The 21818-nt window shown below is 42.1% G+C and overlaps 2 protein-coding genes across 2 annotated transcripts; both read left to right on the plus strand.

The window, feature by feature from the left end:
* The first annotated feature begins 4793 nt into the window (after positions 1-4793).
* LOC103667468 (olfactory receptor 4D1-like) lies at positions 4794-6286 on the plus strand. The gene has a single exon (XM_008695614.2). It carries the CDS (start codon positions 5351-5353, stop codon positions 6284-6286), a length of 936 nt encoding a protein of 311 aa, XP_008693836.2. The 5' UTR covers positions 4794-5350.
* An 11144-nt stretch (positions 6287-17430) lies between these two features.
* LOC103667467 (olfactory receptor 4D2-like) lies at positions 17431-18478 on the plus strand. The gene has a single exon (XM_008695613.2). It carries the CDS (start codon positions 17537-17539, stop codon positions 18476-18478), a length of 942 nt encoding a protein of 313 aa, XP_008693835.1. The 5' UTR covers positions 17431-17536.
* The last annotated feature ends 3340 nt before the right edge of the window (positions 18479-21818 follow it).

Consider the following 21818-nt stretch of genomic DNA (forward strand, 5'->3'; position numbering starts at 1 on the left):
TAATCAAGTTCAGGGATGACTGAGGTGTGAGGAGGAAAAGACCTCAATCAACGTTGCCTAAGATGTTTACTTTACATTGGATCCATAAAAGGTGGTGTATCAGTCCGAGTTCCACCACAGCAACAGGACCAGTTGGATACATCTAACATATGCCTATTAAGAGATTTATTGCAAGGACTTGACTTACATGATTGTGAGACTGATCTCCGGGGCCAGTAGAAATGCATAGGACAGGGGTCAGGAAAGGCAGGCAGGGACTCTGCATGAGCTGAAGCTACAGTAAAGAAGGTCACCTTCTTCAAGGAAACTTCGGTCCTGCCCTCAAGGCTTTTCAACTCATCGAATCAGGCACAACCAGCTTATCTAGGAACTTCTCTTCTACTTGAAATCTACTGATTATAGACAGCAATCACATCTGTGAAGTACCTTCACAGCAACACCTACATTAGTGTTTGATTGAATAACTGGGAACTATAGGCTAGTCGAGTTGACATATAAAACTGACCATAGTAGTGGGAGAATTATTGATTATCAGCGATGTTGGGCACCCTCAAGGAGAATATAAATGAAGTTGCTTCTGGATGTATCCTGCCTGCATTTAAGTTTGAAGTGGTAACAATAGCTAAGTCTGACAAATATTTATTTTCTTAGATATATAGCACATAGCAAAATAATTTTCTCAGTTCAGTTTTCCATGCCTGGGTCTTTAGCGTGAACACTCTCTTCCTGCCCTTCTGGTCTTCGGAATTCATTATGTTGGCTAGAGGATGCAGTGAAGAGATGAGGTTTGGTGGATGTTCTATAGGCCCATATGTGCCTTGACAGGGGAAATATACTAACTGAAACATATTAGTTTTCTCTTAGTGAAAGCTGAGTCTGAACCAGAACTTAAAATCCCCCACATGATAGTCAATGAAATATACAAGTCCTGTCCCCTTCCCCAGAGTCAATGGAGGCCAATTGGATCCACGTGATTAAATTTTGAAAGGGACCGAAGCTCTAGAGTTGGTGGTTGGTTTGTTTTTTACCCCACGTCCCCTGTTTGTGGGAGATCTTCACACTGTATTGTTATCTGCCAGAGGCAGAAACTTAATTTGGCCAAGTGTAAACATGCACAATGAGAGAATTTAGACCAACCTGGAAATGCTGTGTAGATCAGGGAGGTCTACCAAATCAGGCTTTACAGCACATCAAGCTTATAAGGGCAGTCAATTCCAGTTGTTTTTTTTTTTTTTTTTAGTATGCCCATAATTTCATTATTTCTCCACTGACTCACTAACCCAATATTCCATCATTAGAACCAAGAGAACAAACCTTTCAAAGCTACATTCCCATTACAGAGTTCATCCCTTCCTAATACCTGCCCTCCTGTTCAATCCACACATCATCCAAACTTCTGTTTTTCCACTGCTTTATGGAGCTTCTTCGTTGTGTCAGACAGAGATAGGTACGAGAATCTAAAACTAAGAAGACTATGCCTTCCCTCATAAACTCAAATCTTGTAAGGAATATGTGTCCATTTGATAACCACTTGATAGTTACAATAAAATATATTTTTATATTTAAATGGCACCAATGCTCATTGCCATGCTTTTTTTTAATACAAATTTTTTATTATGTTATGTTAGTCACCATACACTATAGCCTTAGTTTTTGATGTAGTGTTCCACAATTCATTATTTGCGTATAACACCCAGTGCTCCATGCAATATGTGCCCTCCTTAATACCCATCACTGGCGTATCTCAGTCCCCCACCCCCAACCCTCTGAAGCCCTCAGTTTGTTTCCCAGAGTCCATAGTTTTGAACACTTTCTCATAATGAGAAATTATAGGAATTTCTTGCAGTAACTCTTGTGTTAGAAGCAGTAATAATTCACATGTAAAAAACCCTAGTAGTTTGGGTCACCTGGGTGGCTCAGTTGGTTAAGAGCCCAACTCTTGATTTTGGCACAGGTCATGATCTCAGGGTAGTAAGATTGAGCCTCATCTGAGGTTCTGTCCTGAGTGTGGAGCATAATTGGGATTCTCTGTCCCTCTCCCTCTGATGATACCCCACTCACTCATCCTCCTTTCCCTCTCTCTCTATCTCTAATTTAAAAAAAGCTAGCATTTTATAGATAATGTGAGTAAACCTGGATATGGATGGTAAATCAAGTGGAGGGTCTGGGTGGTCAAATAAAGAATAAGATTTTTCATAAGTTTCCATTGTAGTATAGAAACATTTTCCTACCTATGAATTTCTCTAAATAGAGATCAATTAAGTGTAAATGTAGAGAGAAAAGGAGAAAAAGAAGAAGTAGGAGAAGGAGAAGAAGGAAGAAAGAAATCAAACCAGTTAGCTTGGTAATTCTAATGCACCCACCGGAGAAAGAACAGTCAGTGGTGCTGAATGTGTGGCCCAGAAAGAGGACCATCAGCATTATCTGAGAACTTGCTCCAAATGCAGATTCTTGGCCGTGTTGTTGACCAACTGAATGAGAAAGTCTGGGGCTGGGGACACACTACTCAGTCTTCACAACCTCCCAGGTGATTCTTTTTTTCTTTTTAAAAAATATTTTATATATTTATTTCAGAGAGAGAGAACAAATGATGGGGAGGGGCAGAGAGAGAGAGAGTGACAAGCAGACTCCCCACTGAGCAGGAAGCCTGATGCAGGGCTCGATCCCAGGGCCCAGAGATCATGACCTGAGCGAAAGGCAGACGCTCAACCAACAGAGCCACCCAGGAGCCCCCAGCTGATTCTTTAAATGGTAAGAATCACTGGTCTAACAAATGGGTTTGTCTAAAATTCCCAGAGTCTATTTCTTTAGAAAAGACTCTTGTCCTTTTAGATTGAGGTGTGGAAATCCCCAATCCTGCAAATCTCTAAAGTTTTCAACGTCCTTGGTACTTTGGCCCCTAAGGAAGCCTTCTCAATGATAAGTGTTTTTGAGACCTTTTAGAAACTTTTTAACAACTCCCATTGTTCCCTTTCCTCCAGAGGGAATGCGGAGGGTGGGGAATCAGCTCTGCTTCTAGAGCCGAGCCCAGTCCAAAAGTGTGTCCTTGAGGATATGCCCTCTTTCCCTAGGGTCACCCCTGCTGTCATAGGTGATGTGGTGACAGTGGCTGCAGGAAGGGGTTCTCCAAGATGATGTGAGACCTGAAGCCATTCTCCCATTCTGGGCTGGAGGAAGGTGACACACCAAGGTTTTCTCCTCTGTAGAAAAATCAGCTGCAAGAAGGTCCCAGAAACACGTACCAGAACATGGAGAGAATAAACAAGTGACATAGACTGGGTGGTAGTAAGTCTAAAGTGTGAGGAGAGTCTCGGGAAGGAGTTCAGGGCAAATATGATGCTGAAAACAGATGCCTCAGGTCGCATGTGAAAACCCAGGCTCTTAACAACCAAGCAGGGATGGAGGCTGCTGAGAGCAGAGCATGAGGAAATGCACCACAAAATCCCCACCTAGATGTGAAAACAAGGCCACAGAATTACCTTCTAATACATTAAGTTAGCAAACACGTGTGAAGCAACTGCTCAGTCAGTGTTGCTGTTCGAGGTGCTGGGGCTGTTACGTTACTGAATTCACAGTCTAGTTAAGAGGGACAAGAGAAGAAGCTGGAAAATGTTCTAATGGAGCTAGTTATAAAACCTTATTGGAACCCAGAGAAAGAAGGGATTAATTCTGCCTGGGAGAGATAGGGGGAGGAGCCACAGAGCAGGTGATATCCCAGCCTTGTAGGGTGAGAAGGTGGTGGGGGCATTTCAGAACAGAACTCATTACCAAGGCTACCAAGGAAATAACCGAGCATATGGCACATGTGAGAAGCTACGAATTTCTTGAATGGCAATCGGTTCCCGAGTGACAGGGATACTGATTACAAAGGTAGGTGAAGGCTACGTTTTATAGCCTCGTGTGACATGCTGAGAGGGAGATGCAGGCACATAGGTAAGCATGTGCTTCACCCTGTATAAATCCACAAAGCAAGGTAGGCAGCTTCAAAGAGTTTGAGTCATAAGCCAGGGGCACTAGACAGTCACTGGATGATTCTAATGAGAGAGAAACCTGATCAGCTATGAGCTTAGAAAGGTCTCATTGACGGTCTTACAGAACTGGCCTGCAGTGGAAGTAAATGGAAGGCAAAGGATGAGATGAACCTGACCCTTAACCCATGATGGACCACAGTAGGCACGTGAGAGAGGATGGGACTGAGACAGGGCAGGAGGAGTGGGGAGGCCCCCCACCCCTAACCCATCCCCTTCTATCTCTCCCCCTCCCCCTCCTTCTCCAGCTTTGCCCCATTCCCTCCTCCCCCACCACCTTCCCATTTCCCCTTCATTCACCTGCTCTCTTCCTCCCTCCCCCTTTCTCTTCCTCTCCCACCTTGCTTCCTTTGTCTGCTTCTAGGCTCTGGTTTCAACATCTTCCTTTGTCTTCTTCCCTTGTATCAGTAACATCTTCTAAACCTCTTGTTCCTTTCAGTAGAGCTCTCAGAGTCCCTGCCATGCAATATTCACCATCTATTTCTTAAACCAGAGTCTCTCTCTTGTGTGGCCTTTCTCTTGTCTCATAACACACTTCATATCTTTCCGGGCCTCTCCAGGTAAGTGGCTGCACCCCACAGCTCTTTGCCAGCTCAGCATCAACACCACATGATTTTGGAGCATGGACCGTCCACCAAGATGGGCACTGTGGGGCACAAATAAAGATCCATGTGTCTGCCTCTGGCAGCTTTCAGTTAAATTGTGGAGGAAAAACATAGTCATATGAAAGCCCATTAACACGAGGATGTGATACATGTCACATGAAAAATGATTGCTAGAAAAGTTTATTTGAGACTGGAAGAAGGGAAGATGTCTTAGAGGAGGAGAATACCCAGAAGAAGTGATTGCCAGAGTGATTTATTTGCAGGCACTGTTCTAGGAACTTGATGTGTTATTTTATTTCATGCCTTAGACAATTCTATAAAGAAGATGTGTTTATTCCTATCTTACAGGACTGGAAAGAGACTCAGAGAGATTAAGTAGCTTAATCAAGGTCTAATCTCAAGTAACCAGAAGCCCTGAATTTGACTGCTGGTGTGTTGGACTCCAACTGTTTCCCCAAACTGGATCACACGGAATCTTTGAAAAGGCAGGTTACATATGTCTCTGTATGGCTTTAAGATATCTTGTGAATGTATATTACAGCACCAACTTGTCAACTGTCCAGAGACAAGTCCAATTAATCAGCACCTGGTAGTATGGTCTGCACATGAGGATCCACCATCTGGACCTGGACAACTCAGTTTGAGCCCGAGCACTAAAAGTGACTTCATGCATCTGTACCTATGATTCCCTTTCTTTAGGAGTACGGAGAAGATGCCATGGAGACAAAAAACTTCACGTGGGTATCAGAGTTTGTCTTTTTGGGGTTCTCAGAGACTCGAGAGCTCCAGCTTTTCCTGTTTCTGGTGTTCCTGTTTGTCTACACCACCACTGTCGTGGGAAACCTCCTCATCATGGCCACAGTGACCTCAGACACCCGGCTCCACACACCCATGTACTTTCTGCTCCGCAATCTGGCTGTCTTAGACCTCTGCTTCTCCTCTGTCACTGCCCCAAGGATGCTGGTAGACTTCCTCTCTGAGAAGAAGACCATCTCCTATGAAGGCTGCATGGCCCAGATCTTTTTCTTTCACTTCTTGGGAGGCGGGACTGTCTTCTTCCTTTCAGTGATGGCCTATGACCGCTACATAGCCATCTCCCGGCCCCTCCACTATGTCACCATCATGAACACTCGATTGTGTGTGGGGTTGGTGGTGGCTGCTTGGGTAGGGGGATTTGTTCACTCCATTGTCCAGCTGGCTCTGATGCTCCCATTGCCTTACTGTGGCCCCAATGTCCTGGACAACTTCTACTGTGATGTCCCACAAGTGCTGAGACTCGCCTGCACTGACACCTCCCTCCTGGAGCTCCTCATGATCTCCAACAGTGGAATGCTGGTCCTCATCTGGTTCTTTCTTCTTCTGGTGTCTTACACGGTCATCCTGGTGATGCTGAGGTCCCACTCAGGGCAGGCAAGGAAGAAGGCAGCTTCCACCTGTACCACCCACATCATTGTGGTGTCTATGATCTTCATTCCCTGTATCTATATCTACTCCCGGCCCTTCACCCCCTTCCCCATGGACAAGGCTGTGTCCATCAGCCAAACAGTCATGACCCCCATGCTCAACCCCATGATCTACACCCTGAGGAATCAGGAGATGCAGGCAGCCATGAAGAGATTAGGCAAGCGCCTTGTGATATGTAACAGTGAGTGAACTTAAAATATCTTGACTTTAAGTGACAAGTTTTCCCTCTGAACTTTTGATTTCCCATTTGAAAAGTGGAAGGAAGTATTTATAAAGTGTGACATTTGAAATTATTTTTTTTGTGTTCTATTTTTATTTTATTTTATTTTATTATTTTATTTTTTATTATGATACAATAGTCACCATACAGTACATCATTAGTTTTTGATGTAGTGTTCCATGATACATTGTTTGCATATAACACCCAGTGCTCCATGCAATACGTGCCCTCCTTAATACTCATCACCGGGCTAGCCCATCCCCCTTCCCCCTCCCCTTTGAAACCCTCAGTTTGACACTTGAAATTAAATGAACACTTCTCTGGGGGCGCCTGGGTGGCTCAGTCATTAAGCGTCTGCCTTCGGCTCAGGTCGTGATCCCAGGTCCTGGAATTGAGCCCCACATAGGGCTCCCTGCTCAGCGGGAAGCCTGCTTCTCCCTCTCCCACTCCCAGTGCTTGTGTTCCCTCTCTCGCTCTGTCTCTCTCTGTTAAATAAATAAATAAAATCTTAAAAAAAAAATACTTCTCTGGACCTACTCCTGTGTCAGGTATTGTGTTAGGCACTTTCTCACTTTTATCTCACCCTCATAAAATGGACAGTGGATATATTATTTTATATTAAACACTTTAACAAATGAGACGACTCAAAGAGAAGTGACTTGCTCACTAGTGAACAGCAAGAGTGTGGCAGAGCTTGGGTAGGACTTGGCTCCTCTGACTCCAAGTTTAGAGGGAAGGCTATGGGTGGGATGTGAAACTCAAGGTTTCCCACAAACACAAGGGAAATCCTGGAGAGTTCCTCAGCTGTGGATAATATCTGTGATGGCAGGTGAACAATCTCATCTTAACTCTGGAACAATCACAGTCTTTTCTGCTCCCTGCTTTTATTCTTCTTTATCTTTGGAGTTCTGTAACTTCATTGAGCTATGTCTTTGCATTCACTGATGGTTGTCAATTTTCCTGTGTCCTTTCAATCTATTGATTCCATTTGTAAATGACTAGAAGTCACTTACTGGTTCACTTTTTTAAAAAAGTTGTCTTGAGGGGCGCCTGGGTGTCTCAGTCAGTTAAGCGTCGGACTCCTGGTTTTGGCTCAGGTCATGATCTCATGGGTTGTGAGGTTGAGCCCTCCAGTGGGCTCCAGGCTCAGTGGGGAGTCTGTTTGAGATTCCCTCCCTCCTTCTCCCTCTTTCCCTCCCTCTATTTTCTCTCAAAAATAAATAAATAAAATCTTTTTAAAAATGTTATCTTGAGTCTCTTTTTTAATTTGTGAAAAAAAATTTTTATGTGACTCAGTACATCAGTTTTAGGGATGGTAGCATAGAAGTAACTACCTAAGGGAAAGACATGGGAGACATTTCTTCAGACATATCTTACATGTGAACATTCCATAACATGAGGTACTCAACTCTAAAGTGAATTTGTTGAGAGATATCCCTTTTTGGTGAACACAGTTATATCCTTGAGAATTTAAGATATCTCTTACTGAAGTTATACTATGTTTGTGATGTAAATGTGACTCAGATCTAAATTTATTAACCCTAAATGGGGTGGTACAATGTCTTTCATTATAAAGACTGTGGAGAAAAAATTGAAAAGAAGCTGTTCATAAGATCTCTTAAATTGAAAACGTTCCCCATGTTCTGGTGATGTCTTAAATTGTATAGTGAGACACTAACAGAATTTGCCGCCGGGGCACTCTATCCAGTATAGCTACTGCTGGTTGCTATCCTCTTGAATGTCATTGAATCTCTACTTCTTTAGCTATAAAATTTACACAGTTGCTCACAATGTTGTGTGGGTCAGGGGTGTAAGTGAAAATTCTAGTAGAGTACTTGGCATATAGTAGGTATTCATTTACTGTTAGTTCCTCCACACATTCCCATTCACAATTATTTTTGACTTCCCATCAATACTTTTTCTTAAATTTTAATTCCAGTACGTACTGTTAATGTACAGTGTTAAATTAATTTCAGGTGTACAATATAGTGATCCAACATTTCCATCTATTACTCAGTGCTCATCAGGGTAGGTGGACTCTTAATCTCCTTCACCTATTTTACCCATCCGCCCACTCACCTCCCCTGTGGTCACAATCTGTTTGTTCTCTATAGTTAAGCATCTATTTTTTGGTTCATCTCTTTTTTCCCCCTTTGTTCATTTGTTTTATTTCTTAAATTCCAATGAGTGAAATGATATGATACTTGTTTTTCTGACTTTTGTCACTTAGCATTATATATATTCTCTAGACCTATCCATGTTGTTGCACATGGCAAGATTTCATTCTTTTATATGGCTGAATAATATTTCATTGTATATATACCACATCTTCTTTATCCAGTCATCTGTTGGTGGACACTTGTGTTGTTTCCATAATTTGGCTGTAGTAAATGATGCCTCTGTATGCATATGGGCACACACATCCTTTCAAGTAGTGTCGTCCTAGTCTTTGGGTAAATATGGAATAGTGCAATACTGGCTCATGGAGTAGTTTTATTTTTAATTTTTAGAGGAACCTCCATACTGTTTTCCACAGTCGCTGCACCAGTGTGCATTCCCACCAAGTGCATAAGGGTTCCTTTTTTCCACATCGTCAGCAGCTCTTGTAATTTCTTGTGTTTTTGATTATAGCGATTCTGACAGCTGTGAGGTGATATCTCATTGTGGTTTTGATTTAAGTTTCCCTGATGATGCCCAATGGTGAGTGTCTTTTCATGGGTCTGTTGGCCATTGGAGAATGTCTTCTTTGGGGAAATGTGTGTTCATGTCTTCTGCCCATTTTTAAATTGGATGATTTGTTTTTCTGCTCTTGACTGTATACGTTCTTTACATCTTTTGAATACTACCTCTTTGTTGACATGTCATTTGCAGATATCTTCTCCCATTCAGTAGGTCGTCTTTTAGTGTTGTTGATTGTTTCCTTCACTGTACAGAAGCTTTTTATTTTGATGTAGTCCTATAGTTTATTTTTGTTTTTATTTCCCTTGCCTCAGGAGACATATCTACAAAAATGTTGCTATGGCTGATGTCAGAGACATTACTGACTGTGCTCTTTTGTAGAATTTTTATGGTTTCAGGTCTTACATTTAGGTTTTTAATCCACTTCAAGTTTGTTTCTGTGTATGGAGTAAGAAAGTGGTCTAGCTTCATTCTTTTGCATGTAGCTGTCCGGTTTTCCCAACACCATTTGTTAAAGAGACTGTCTTTTTCCCATTGGATAGTCCTTCCTGCTTTGTCAAAGATTAAGTGACCATATAATTGTGGATTTAGTTCTGGGTTTTCTATTCTGTTCCATTGGTGTATGTGTCTAATTTTTGTGCCAGTTCCATATTGCTTTGATTGCTTGAGCTTTGTAATATAAGTTGAAACTTTTACTTTTAAATTAAACCAAGATTCTTTAGGGTCTAAACAATCAAGTCTAGTCAAGTAATGCTCTTTTGTCTTTTTTGGGTTTTGGGGGGTTTTTTTAATAATAATTTTTTATTATGTTATGTTAGTCACCATACAGTATATCCTTAGTTTTTGATGTAAAGTTCCATGACTCATTATTTGCGTATAACACCCAGTGCACCATGCAATATGTGCCCTCCTTAATACCCAATCACCGGCCTGTCCCAGGCACCCCCCCCCCCGAAGCCCTCAGTTTGTTTCCCAGAGTGCATAGTCTCTCATGGTTCATTCCCCCTTCTGTTTATCCCCCCTTCATTCTTCCCTTCCTTCTCCTACCCATCTTCCTGCTATTTCTTATGTTCCATAAATGAGTGAAACCATAAAGATAATTGTCTTTCTCTGCTTGACTTATTTCACTTAGCATAATCTCCTCCAGTCCCATCCATGTTGCTGCAAATGTTGGGTAATCATTCTTTCTGATGGCTGAGTAATATTCCCTTGTATATATGGACCACATCTTCTTAATCCAGTCATCTGTTGAGGGGCATCTCGGCTCCTTCCACAGCTTAGCTATTGTGGACAATGCTGCTATGAACATTGGGGGTGCATATGGCCCTTCTCTTCACTACGTCTGTATCTTTGGGGTAAATACCCAGTAGTGCAATTGCTGGATCATAGGGTAGCTCAATTTTTAACTTTTTAAGGGACCTCCATGCTGTTTTTCAAAGTGGCTGTACCAACTTGCATTCCCACCAACAGTGTAAGAGGGATCCCCTTTCTCCACATCCTCTCCAACATTTGTTGTTTCTTGCCTTGTCAATTTTTGCCATTCTAACTGGCGTAAGGTGGTATCTCAATATGGTTTTGATTTGAATTTCCCTGATGGCTAATGATTTTGAACATTTTTTCATGTGTCTATTAGCCATTTGTATGTCTTCATTGGAAAAGTGTCTGTTCATATCTTCTGCCCATTTTTTGATTTGATTATTTGTTTCTCGTGTATTGAGTTTGAGAAGTTCTTTGTAGATCTTGGATACTAGTCTTTTATCTGTAGTGTCATTTGCAAATATCTTCTCCCATTCCGTGGGCTGCCTCTTAGTTTTTTTGACTGTTTCCTTGGCTGTGCAGAAGTTTTTATCTTGATGGAGTCCCGCAAGTTCATTTTTTCTTTTGTTTTTCTTGCCTTTAGAGATGTGTCATGAAAAAAGTTGCTGTGGCCGATGTCAAAGAGGTTGCAGCCTATGTTCTCCTCTGTGATTTTGATTGATTTCTGTCTCACATTGAGGTCTTTCATCCATTTGGAGTTTATCTCTGTATATGGTGTGAGAGAGTGGTCAAGTTTCATTCTTTTGCATATAGCTGTCCAATTTTCCCAGCACCATTTATTGAAGAGACTGGATGTTTTTCCTGCTTTGTCAAAGATTAGTTGCCCAAAGAGCTGAGGGTCCATTTCTGGGTTCTCTATTCTGTTCCATTGGTCTATGTGTCTGTTTTTGTGCCAGTACCATGCTGTCTTTGTGATCACAGCTTTGTAGTATAGCTTGAAATCCAGCAACGTGATGCCCCCAGCTTTGTTTTTCCTTTTCAACAATTCCTTGGTGATTGGGGGCCTTTTCTGGTTCCGCACAAATTTAAGGGCTGTTTGTTCCAGGTCTTTGAAAAATGTCATTGGTATTTTGATCGGGATGGGATTGAAAGTGTAGATTGCTCTGGGTAGCATAGACATTTTAACTATGTTTATTCTTCCAATCCATGAGCATGGAATATTTTTTCCATATTTTTGTGTCTTCTTCAGTCTTTCAGGAGTGATTTGTAGTTTCTAGAATATAGGTCCTTTACCTCACTGGTTAAGTTAACTCCGAGATAACGTATGATTTTTGGCGCTATTGTAAATGGAATCGATTCCCTAATTTCTCTTTCTTCAGTCTCATTGTTCGTGTATAGAAATGCAACTGATTTCTGAGCATTGATTTTGTATCCGGTCACATTACTGAATTGCTCTATAAGTTCTAGTAATTTGGGGGTGGAATCTTTTGGATTTTCCATATAGAATAGCATGTCATTTGCAAAGAGAGATAGTTTGACTTCTTTGCCGATTTGGATACATTTTATCCCTTTTGTTGTCTGATTGCTGTTGCAAGGACTTCTAGTACTATGTTGAATAATAATGGCAGGAGTGGGCATCCTTGTCATGTTCCTGATCTTAAGGGAAATTGATTATTTAAACAGACTGATTAATTATGAAGAGATTGAAGCAGTGTTCAAAAACCTCCCCCAAAACAAGAGTCCAGGGCCTGACGGACTCCCTGGGGAAGTCTACCAAACAGAAGAAATAATACCTATTCTCCTGAAGCTGTTTCAAAAAATAGAAACAGAAGGAAAACTACCAAACTCATTCTATGAGGCCAGTATTACCTTGATCCCCAAACCAGGCAAAGACCCCATCAAAAAGGAGAATTACAGACCGATATCCTTGATGAATATGGATGCCAAAATTCTCAACAAGATCCTAGCTAATAGGATCCAAAAGTACATTAAAAGGATTATCCATCATGACCAAGTGGGATTATTCCTGGGATGCAAGGGTGGTTCAACATTCACAAATTGATCAGTGTGATAGATCATATCAACAAGAAAAGAGTCAAGAACCATATGATCCTCTCAATTGATGCAGAAAAAGCATTTGACAAAATACAGCATCTTTTCCTGATTAAAACCCTTCAGATGAAGGGATGGAGGGTACATTTCTCAATTTCATAAAAACCACCTATGAAAAACCTACAGTGAATATCATTCTCAATGGGGAGAAGATGAAAGTCTTTTGTCATTTTGTTTATACAGGATTAGTGAAAACAGCTCTCTGAGAAGTTGCGGATGGAAGGCTGTAAATTATTTCAGGGATAGCAGATTAAAACAATTTTTTATTTGAGTGTAACTCTACTCAACTGATGCACGTGGTACATGACTTCCAGGTGCACCTCATAGTGATTCACCTTCTCTATCTGGCATGCTCAGTGATCGTCTGATTCTGGCTCAGAGAATACTTCATGTCTCAGCCTTATTAATCTGTAGAGCTTGCCATTCCAGTTGGATTTATAATCAAGTTCAGGGATGACTGAGGTGTGAGGAGGAAAAGACCTCAGTCAACGTTGCCTAAGATGTTTACTTTACATTGGATCCATAAAAGGTGGTGTATCAGTCCGAGTTCCACCACAGCAACAGGACCAGTTGGATACATCTAACATATGCCTATTAAGAGATTTATTGCAAGGACTTGGCTTACATGATTGTGAGACTGATCCCCGGGGCCAGTAGAAATGCATAGGACAGGGGTCAGGAGAGGCAGGCAGGGACCCTGAATGAGCTGAAGCCACAATAAAGAAGGTCACCATCTTCAAGGGAACCTCGGTCCTGCCCTCAAGGCTTTTCAACTCATCGAATCAGGCACATCCAGCTTATCTAGGAACTTCTCTTCTACTTGAAATCTACTGATTATAGACAGCAATCACATCTGTGAAGTACCTTCACAGCAACACCTACATTAGTGTTTGATTGAATAACTGGGAACTATAGACTAGTCGAGTTGACATATAAAACCGACCATCGTAATGGGAGAATTATTGATTATCAGCGATGCTGGGCACCCTCAAGGAGAGTATAAATGAATATAAATGAAGTTGCTTCTGGATGTATCCTGCCTGCATTAAGTCTGAAGTGGTAACAATAGCTAAGCCTGACAAATATTTATTTTCTTAGATATATAGCACATAGCAAAATCATTTTCTCAGTTCAGTTTTCCTTGCCTGGGTCTTTAGCATGAACCCTCTCCTCCTGCCCTTCTCGTCTTTGGAATTCATTATGTTGGTTAGTGGATGCAGTGAAGAGATGAGGTTTGGTGGACGTTCTACAGGCCCCTATGTGCCTTGACAGGGGAAATATATTAACTGAAACACATTAGCTTTCTCTTAGTGAAAGCTGAGTCCGAACCAGAACTCAAAATCCCCCACATGATAGTCAATGAAATGTGCAAGTCCTGTCCCCTTCCCCAGAATCAGTGGAGGCCAATTGGATCCACGTGATTAAATTTTGAAAGGGACCGAAGCTCTAAAGAAGAGTTGGTGGTTGGTTTGTTTTTTACCCCACATCCCCTGTTTGTGGGAGATCTTCATATTGTATTCTTATCTGCCAGAGGCAGAAACTTAATTTGGCCAAGTGTAAACATGCACAATGAGAGAATTTAGACCAACCTGGAAATGCTGTGTACATCAGGGAGGTCTACGAAATCAGGCTCTACAGCATATCAAGCTTACAAAGACAGTCAATTTGGGTTTTGATCAGGTTCTCATAATGAGTGATTATAGGCGTTTCTTATAGGAACCCTCGTGTTAGAAGCAGAAATAATTCACATAGAAAAATGCTGCCGTTTTAATACAATGGAATATTACTCAGACATTAAAAAACAAAATCTTACCATTTGCAATGACATGGATGGAACTAGAGAGTATAATGCTAAGTGAAATAAGTCAATCAGAGAAAGACAGTTATCATATGATCTCATTCATATGTGGAATTTAAGAAACAAAAATGATGATCATAGGAGAAGAGAGGCAAAAATAAAATAAGATGAAATCAGAAATGGAGACAAACCATAGGGTTAATTGGGTGATGGGCATGAAGGAGGCTCTTGATGTAATGAGCACTGGGTGTCATATGCAACTGATGAATCACTAAACGCTACCTCTGAAACTCACAGTACACTATATCATAATTAATTGAATTTAAATAAAAATTTAAGTAATTCTAGCATTTTATAGATAATGTGAGTACCTGGATATGGAAGGTAAATCAACTGGAGGGTCTGGGTGGTCAAATAAAGAATAAGATTTTTCATAAGTTTCCATTGTAGTATAGAAACATATCCAACCTCTGAATTTCTCTAAATAGAGATCAATTAAGTTTAAAAGTAGGAGGAAAAGGAGAAAAGGAAGAAGTAGGAGAAGGAGAAGAAGGAAGAAAGAAATCAAACCAGTTAGCTTGGTGATTCTAGTGCACCCACCGGAGAAAGAACAGTCAGTGGTGCTGAATGTGTGGCCCAGAAAGAGGACCATCAGCATTATCTGAGAACTTGCTCCAAATGCAGATTCTTGGCCCTATTATTGACCAACTGAATGAGAAAGTCTGGGGCTGGGGACACACTACTCAGTCTTCACAAGCTCCCAGGTGATTCTTCTAAGGTTAAGAATCACTGGTCTAACAAATGGGGTTGTCTAAAACTCCCGGAGTTTGTGTATTTGGAAAAGACTCTTGTCCTATTAGATTGCAGCCGGAAAATCCCATACCCTGCAAATCTCTAAAGTTTTCAGTGTCCTTGGTACTTTGGCCCCTAAGGAAGACTTCTGAGGGAGTAAGTGTTTTTGAGATATTTAGAAACTTTTTAACAATTCCCATTGTTTCCTTGCCTCCAGTGGGAATCGGGAATCGGAGGGGAATCGGGCCAGCTGTGTTTCTAGAGCCAAACCCAGTCCAATAGTGTGTCTCTGAGGACATGCCCTTTTTCCCTAGGGTCAGCCCCACTGTCGTAGGTGACATGTGGGCAGTGGCCAGGGAACTGATGCTGCAGGAAGGGGCTACCCAAGATGATGTGAGACCTGAAGCCATTCTCCCATTCTGGGCTGGAGGAAGGTGAGACACCAAGGTTTTCTCCTCTGTAGAAAAATCAGCCGCAAGAAGGACCCAGAAACACTTACTGGAATGTGGGGAGAATAAACAAGTGACATAGACTGGATGGTAGTAAGTCTGAAGTGTGAGGAGAGTCTCGGGAAGGAGTTCAGGGCAAATATGATGTTGAAAACAGATGCCTCAGGTCATGTGAAAACCTAGGCTTTTAACAGCCAAGCAGTATGGAGGCTGCTGAGAGCAGAGCATGAGGAAACACACCACAAACTCCCCACCTAGATGTGAAAACAAGGACACAGAATTACCTTCTAATACATTAAGTTAGCAAACACGTGTGGAGCAACTGCTCAGTCAGTGTTGCTGTTCGAGGTGCTGGAGCTGTTACGTTACTGAATTCACAGTCTAGTTAAGAGGGACAAGAGAAGAAGCTGGAAAATGCTCTAATGGAGCTAGTTATAAAACCTTATTGGAACCCAGAGAAAGAAGGGATTAATTCTGTCTGGGAGAGATGGGGGAGGAGCCACAGAGCAGGTGATATCCCAGTCTTTGTAGGGTGAGAAGGTGGTAGGGGGCATTTCAGAACAGAACTCATTACCAAGGCTACCAAGGAAATAACCGAGCATATGGCACATGTGAGAAGCTATGGATTTCTTGAATGGCAATCGGTTCCCGGGTGACAGGGATACTGATTACAAAGGTAGGTGAAGGCTACGTTTTATAGCCTCGTGTGACATGCTGAGAGGGACATGCATGCACATAGGTAAGCATGTGCTTCACCCTGTATAAATCCACAGAGCAAGGTAGGCAGATTCAAAGAGTTTGAGTTATAAGCCAGGGGCACTAGACAGTCACTGGACGATTCTAATGAGAGAGAAACCTGATCAGCTATGAGCTTAGAAAGGTCTCATTGACGGTCTTACAGAACCGGCCTGCAGTGGAAGTAAATGGAAGGCAAAGGATGAGATGAACCTGACCCTTAACCCATGATGGACCACAGTAGGCACGTGAGAGAGGATGGGACTGAGACAGGGCAGGAGGAGTGGGGAGGCCCCCCACCCCTAACCCGTCCCCTTCTATCTCTCCCCCTCCCCCTCCTTCTCCAGCTTTGCCCCATTCCCTCCTCCCCCACCACCTTCCCATTTCCCCTTCATTCACCTGCTCTCTTCCTCCCTCCCCCTTTCTCTTCCTGTCCCACCTTGCTTCCTTTGTCTGTTTCTAGGCTCTGGTTTCAACATCTTCCTTTGTCTTCTTCCCTTGTATCAGTAACATCTTCTAAACTTCTTGTTCCTTTCAGTAGAGCTCTCAGAGTCCCCATCAGGCAATATTCATCATCTATTTCTTAAACCAGAGTCTCTCTCTTGTGTGGCCTTTCTCTTGTCTCATAACACACTTCATATCTTTCCAGGCCTCTCCAGGTAAGTGGCTGCACCCCACAGCTCTTTGCCAGCTCAGCATCAACGCCACCTGATTTTGGAGCATGGACCGTCCACCAAGATGGGCACTGTGGGGCACAAATAAAGATCCATGTCTCTGCCTCTGGCAGCTTTCAGTTAAATTGTGGAGGAAAAACATAGTCACAGGAAAAGCCCATTAACACGAGGATGTGTTACATGTCACATGAAAAATGATTGCTAGAAAAGTTTATTTGAGACTGGAAGAAGGGAAGATGTCTTAGAGGAGGAGAATACCCAGAAGTGATTACCAGAGTGATTTATTTCCAAGTACTGTTCTAGGAACTTGATGCATTATTTTATTTCATGCCCTAGACAATTCTATAAAGAAGATGTGTTTATTCCTATCTTACAGGTCTGGAAAGAGACTCAAAGAGATTAAGTAGCTTAATCAAGGTCTAATCTCAAGTAACCAGAAGCCCTGAATTTGACTGCTGGTGTGTTGGACTCCAACAGAATGTTTGAAAGGCAGGTTGCATATGTCTCTGTATGGCTTTAAGATATCTTATGAATGTATATTACAGCGCAGCTTGTCAACTGTCCACAGACAAGCCCATTAATAATCAGCTCCTGGTGATATGATCTGCACATGAGTATCCACCGTCTAGACCTGGACAACTCAGTTTGAGCCCCAAGCACTAAAAGTGGCTTCTTGCTTCTGTACCTATGATTCCCTTTCTTTAGGAGTATGGAGAAGATGCCATGGAGCCAAAAAACCTCACGTGGGTATCAGAGTTTGTCTTTTTGGGGTTCTCAGAGACTCAAGAGCTCCAGTTTTTCCTGTTTCCGGTGTTTCTGTTTGTCTACACCACCACTGTCATGGGAAACCTCCTCATCATGGTCACGGTGACCTCAGACTCTCGGCTTCACACACCCATGTACTTTCTGCTCCGCAATCTGGCTGTCTTAGACCTCTGCTTCTCCTCTGTCACTGCCCCAAAGATGCTGGTAGACTTCCTCTCTGAGAAGAAGACCATCTCTTACCAGGGCTGCATGGCCCAGCTCTTCTTCTTCCACTTTTTGGGAGGCGCCATGGTCTTCTTCCTCTCGGTGATGGCCTATGACCGCCTTGTTGCCATCTCCCGGCCCCTCCATTATGTCACCATCATGAACACTCAGCATTGCGTGGGGCTGGTGGTGACAGCCTGGGTGGTAGGTTTCGTGCATTCCATTTACCAACTAGCTCTGATGCTCACATTGCCTTTCTGTGGCCCCAATGTCCTGGACAACTTCTACTGTGATGTCCCACAAGTGCTGAGACTCGCCTGCACTGACACCTCCCTCCTGGAGAGCCTCATGATCTTCAACAGTGGAATGCTGGATGTCATCTGGTTCTTTCTCCTCCTGACCTCCTACTCAGTCATCCTGGTGATGCTGAGGTCCCACTCTGGGCAGGCGAGGAGGAAGGCAGCTTCCACCTGCACCACCCACATCGTCGTTGTGTCTATGGTTTTCATTCCAAGCATTTACCTCTATGCCCGGCCCTTCACCCCCTTCTCCATGGACAAGGCTGTGTCCATCGGCCACACGGTCATGACCCCCATGCTCAACCCCATGATCTACACCCTGAGGAACCAGGAGGTGCAGGCAGCAGTGAAGAGACTAGGGAGGCGCCGGCTGGTTTGTAAAAGGGAGCGAGAATGAGTAGGTCACTTCTCCTTGGCTTTGTTTTCCATTTGTAAAATGGAGGGAAAGCTACTGTATCTGCTGACTTCATAGCGTGTGGATATGTTGTGGAGGTCATCATAGAAGTGACTGAGTTTTGGGCACCTGGGTGACTCAGTCAGTTAAGCATCTGACTCGATCTCAGCTGAGGTCTTGATCTTAGGGTCATGAGTTCAAGCTCTGTGTTGGTCTCCACTCTGGGCATGGAGCCTATCAGAAAAATAAAATGAGTGATTTTGAAACTAAGCAACTCCAGATTCAGATTTTTAGGCAAAGGGAAAAAGTCGTCTTTGGTGGTCTAGGTTTATGCTGAAGTTCTGAAACTCCTGCTACAATGAGAAGTGTTCTCACGGCTCTGGAAAGCCACACCCTTCTTTTCCTCTTCTCGGTGGATGGTTTCCTCTTGTGAGCAGGCTGTTTCCCCGGTGAGAGCAGTTCTAGTTTATGTGTTTTCCCAGCCACTTTTGGTCGGTGTCCAGAGTGTTAGAGAAAGCACAGGCCTTGACGCCTTAGCCCTCAGCTGGGAGCCCCTGACCTATTCGTTCCCAGAACGGTGACCTTGGAGCAGCTACCTGGCCTCTCTGGAACTCATGGATTCTTCCTCACCACACTGGCATAGAGCAATATCTGTCCCAATCATCTCACAGGTTTGTTGTGAGATTCCAAAACACGTAGAATATTTTATAAACCTTACATAGAACCCAGGCAAGGATTACTGTCATTGTTATCATTCTCCCTGACATCTCTTCTCTCATCAGATGGGTAGTGTTTTGGAAGTGTTTGGTGGCAATTCCTCAGTGCCGTGAGGGAGGCCTGGAGAGGGTGGGGACTGAGCTCCAGAGGGCCATGCAACATGCCCAATAGTGAAACAGAGAACAGAGAGTGAACATAAATTCAGGGACGTGTCTTCAAAAAAATATTCTTATTTTCATTTGTGATGGATGGTTTGAACCCTTGTGACAATAAGATATAGTCTCATGGAAGCATTCTGGAAAGCCACACTCTATTTTTGCCTTCTTGGTGGATAGTTTTCTTTTATGATGATACCATTTCTCCATAAGAGCTATCTACTAGCTGTATTTTTTATAATAATTTTTTATTATATTAAGTTAGTCACCATACAGTGCATCCCTAGTTTTTGATGTAAAGTTCCATGATTCATTACTTGTGTATAACACCCAGTGCACCATGCAATACGTGCCCTCCTTAATACCCATCACCAGCCTATCCCATTCCCCCACCCCCTCCCCTCTGAAGCCCTCAGTTTGTTTCCCAGAGTCCATAGTCTCTCATGGTTCATTCCCCCTTCTGTTTACCCCCCCTTCATTCTTCCCTTCCTTCTCCTACCCATCTTCCTACTTCTTATGTTCCATAAATGAGTGAAACCATATGATAATTGTCTTTCTCTGCTTGACTTATTTCACTTAGCATTATCTCCTCCAGTCCCGTCTATGTTGCTGTAAATGTTGAGAAATCGTTCTTTTTGATGGCTGAGTAATATTCCATTGTATATATGGACCACATCTTCTTAATCCAGTCATCTGTTGAAGGGCATCTCAGCTCCTTCCACGATTTATCTATTGTGGACAATGCTGCTATGAACATTGGGGTGCATATGGCCCTTCTCTTCACTACGTCTGTATCTTTGGGATAAATACCCAGTAGTGCAATTGCTGGATCATAGGGTAGCTCAATTTTTAACTTTTTAAGGGACTTCCACACTGTTTTCCGAAGTGGCTGTACCAACTTGCATTCCCACCAACAATGTAAGGGGGATCCCCTTTCTCCACATCCTCTCCAACATTTTTTGTTTCTTGCCTTGTCAATTTTTGCCATTCTAACTGGTGTCTACTGGCTGTATTTTGACCTCTTTTTCCAATGCTCTGTTTTGATGTGAGTCTGGATTGTTGGAAACAGCACAAGAGTTCAAGCTTAGTCTTTAAATGAGAAGCCCTAACCCACCACTTATCAAACTGATGATGACCTGGGATGATTCACTTGGCCTCTCTTGGCCTCATGGCTTCTTCTTCAATAAACTTGCTTAAATTAATATCTGACCTCCAAGCCTCCACATTTATTACAAGAACCAAATAAAAAAAAGTGTGACATAACATTGGGCAAACCATGTAACTATTTTTTCTTCTAGTCTTTTTTCGATGCTTTTATTTTATTTTCAAATTTGAAAATGTCATGAATGTTCAGAATGTTTCCTCTTTACATTTTCAGTGTAGTGTAATAATTGTTACAAACAAGAGATTATGTGTAAAATACATGTAAGTTATAAAGCATTATAACATTATGAACGCTCCCATAAAGACTACTTGATTCAAGAAATAGAAGTTACCAGTAACTGATACCTACCCAGAGGGTCCTTTTCCTCACATTCACTCGCTCTTCTCCTATGAAACCATTTTCCTGGATTTTACATTTACCATCCACTTGCTTATAAAAACACTTTTATCACATTTTTACATAATCAGTATATTGTTTTGTTTTGCTTATTTTGAACATTATGAAAATATCCTAATATACATAATAGTCTGGGATTTGCTTTTTTTTCACTCAACAGTATATTTTTAAGCTTATTTGGGTTATTTCCAGGTTTGTTGGTTTTTTTCGGTTTTTGTTTTTTGGGTTTTTTTTTTTTTGTTTGTTTGTTTGGGTTTTTTTGCTTTTGACAGCAGTGCTCTTTGTCTCCAATTGCCTGGTTGAGGAGCTATGGGTTACGTATCTTGTAATGGGATTGCCAAGTTTTGAGATCTCCAAAGAGATAACTTTATAAAATAGTACCAAATTGTTTCCCAAAATTGTTGTGCCCAGTCACATATTCATAAGCAGTGTCAAGTGATCCCATCAATTCACATTTTTCTAACAGTTGATATTGTCAGAACTCTTAATTTTTGCCAGTTTAGTGGGTAAAAAATATTTCTCTGTAGTCTGTAGAAATTTGCATTTCTCTCCTCCCTAATGTTTCTTTCCATGTTTTTATTGCATTCATTTTTCCCATGAATGCCTTTTGTTAATTTTTCTCTTGACTTTTTCTAGTGAATTTAAGAATTCTCCTATCATTTGGTTACTGATCTATTGTCAGTTATGTCATTGCACTGTCTTCTCACAGCTTGTGGTCTGTCTTCTCTATATGTGGTGTTAATTTTAATGTAGTCAGGTGTATCAGTCTTTCATTTTAATATTAACTCTTACTGATATTTAATTTTTAAAAATTGTTTCTTACCCAGAGGACAGAAAGATAGTCTACATATTTCTTTTACTTCAACTTGATCATGTTTTTAACTTAAAATTGGCGGGGGGGGGGAGGCAC

This window comes from Ursus maritimus, unplaced genomic scaffold, assembly GCF_017311325.1.
Source record: "Ursus maritimus isolate PB19 unplaced genomic scaffold, ASM1731132v1 scaffold_24, whole genome shotgun sequence".
In the NCBI taxonomy this organism is placed as follows: Eukaryota; Metazoa; Chordata; class Mammalia; order Carnivora; family Ursidae; genus Ursus; species Ursus maritimus.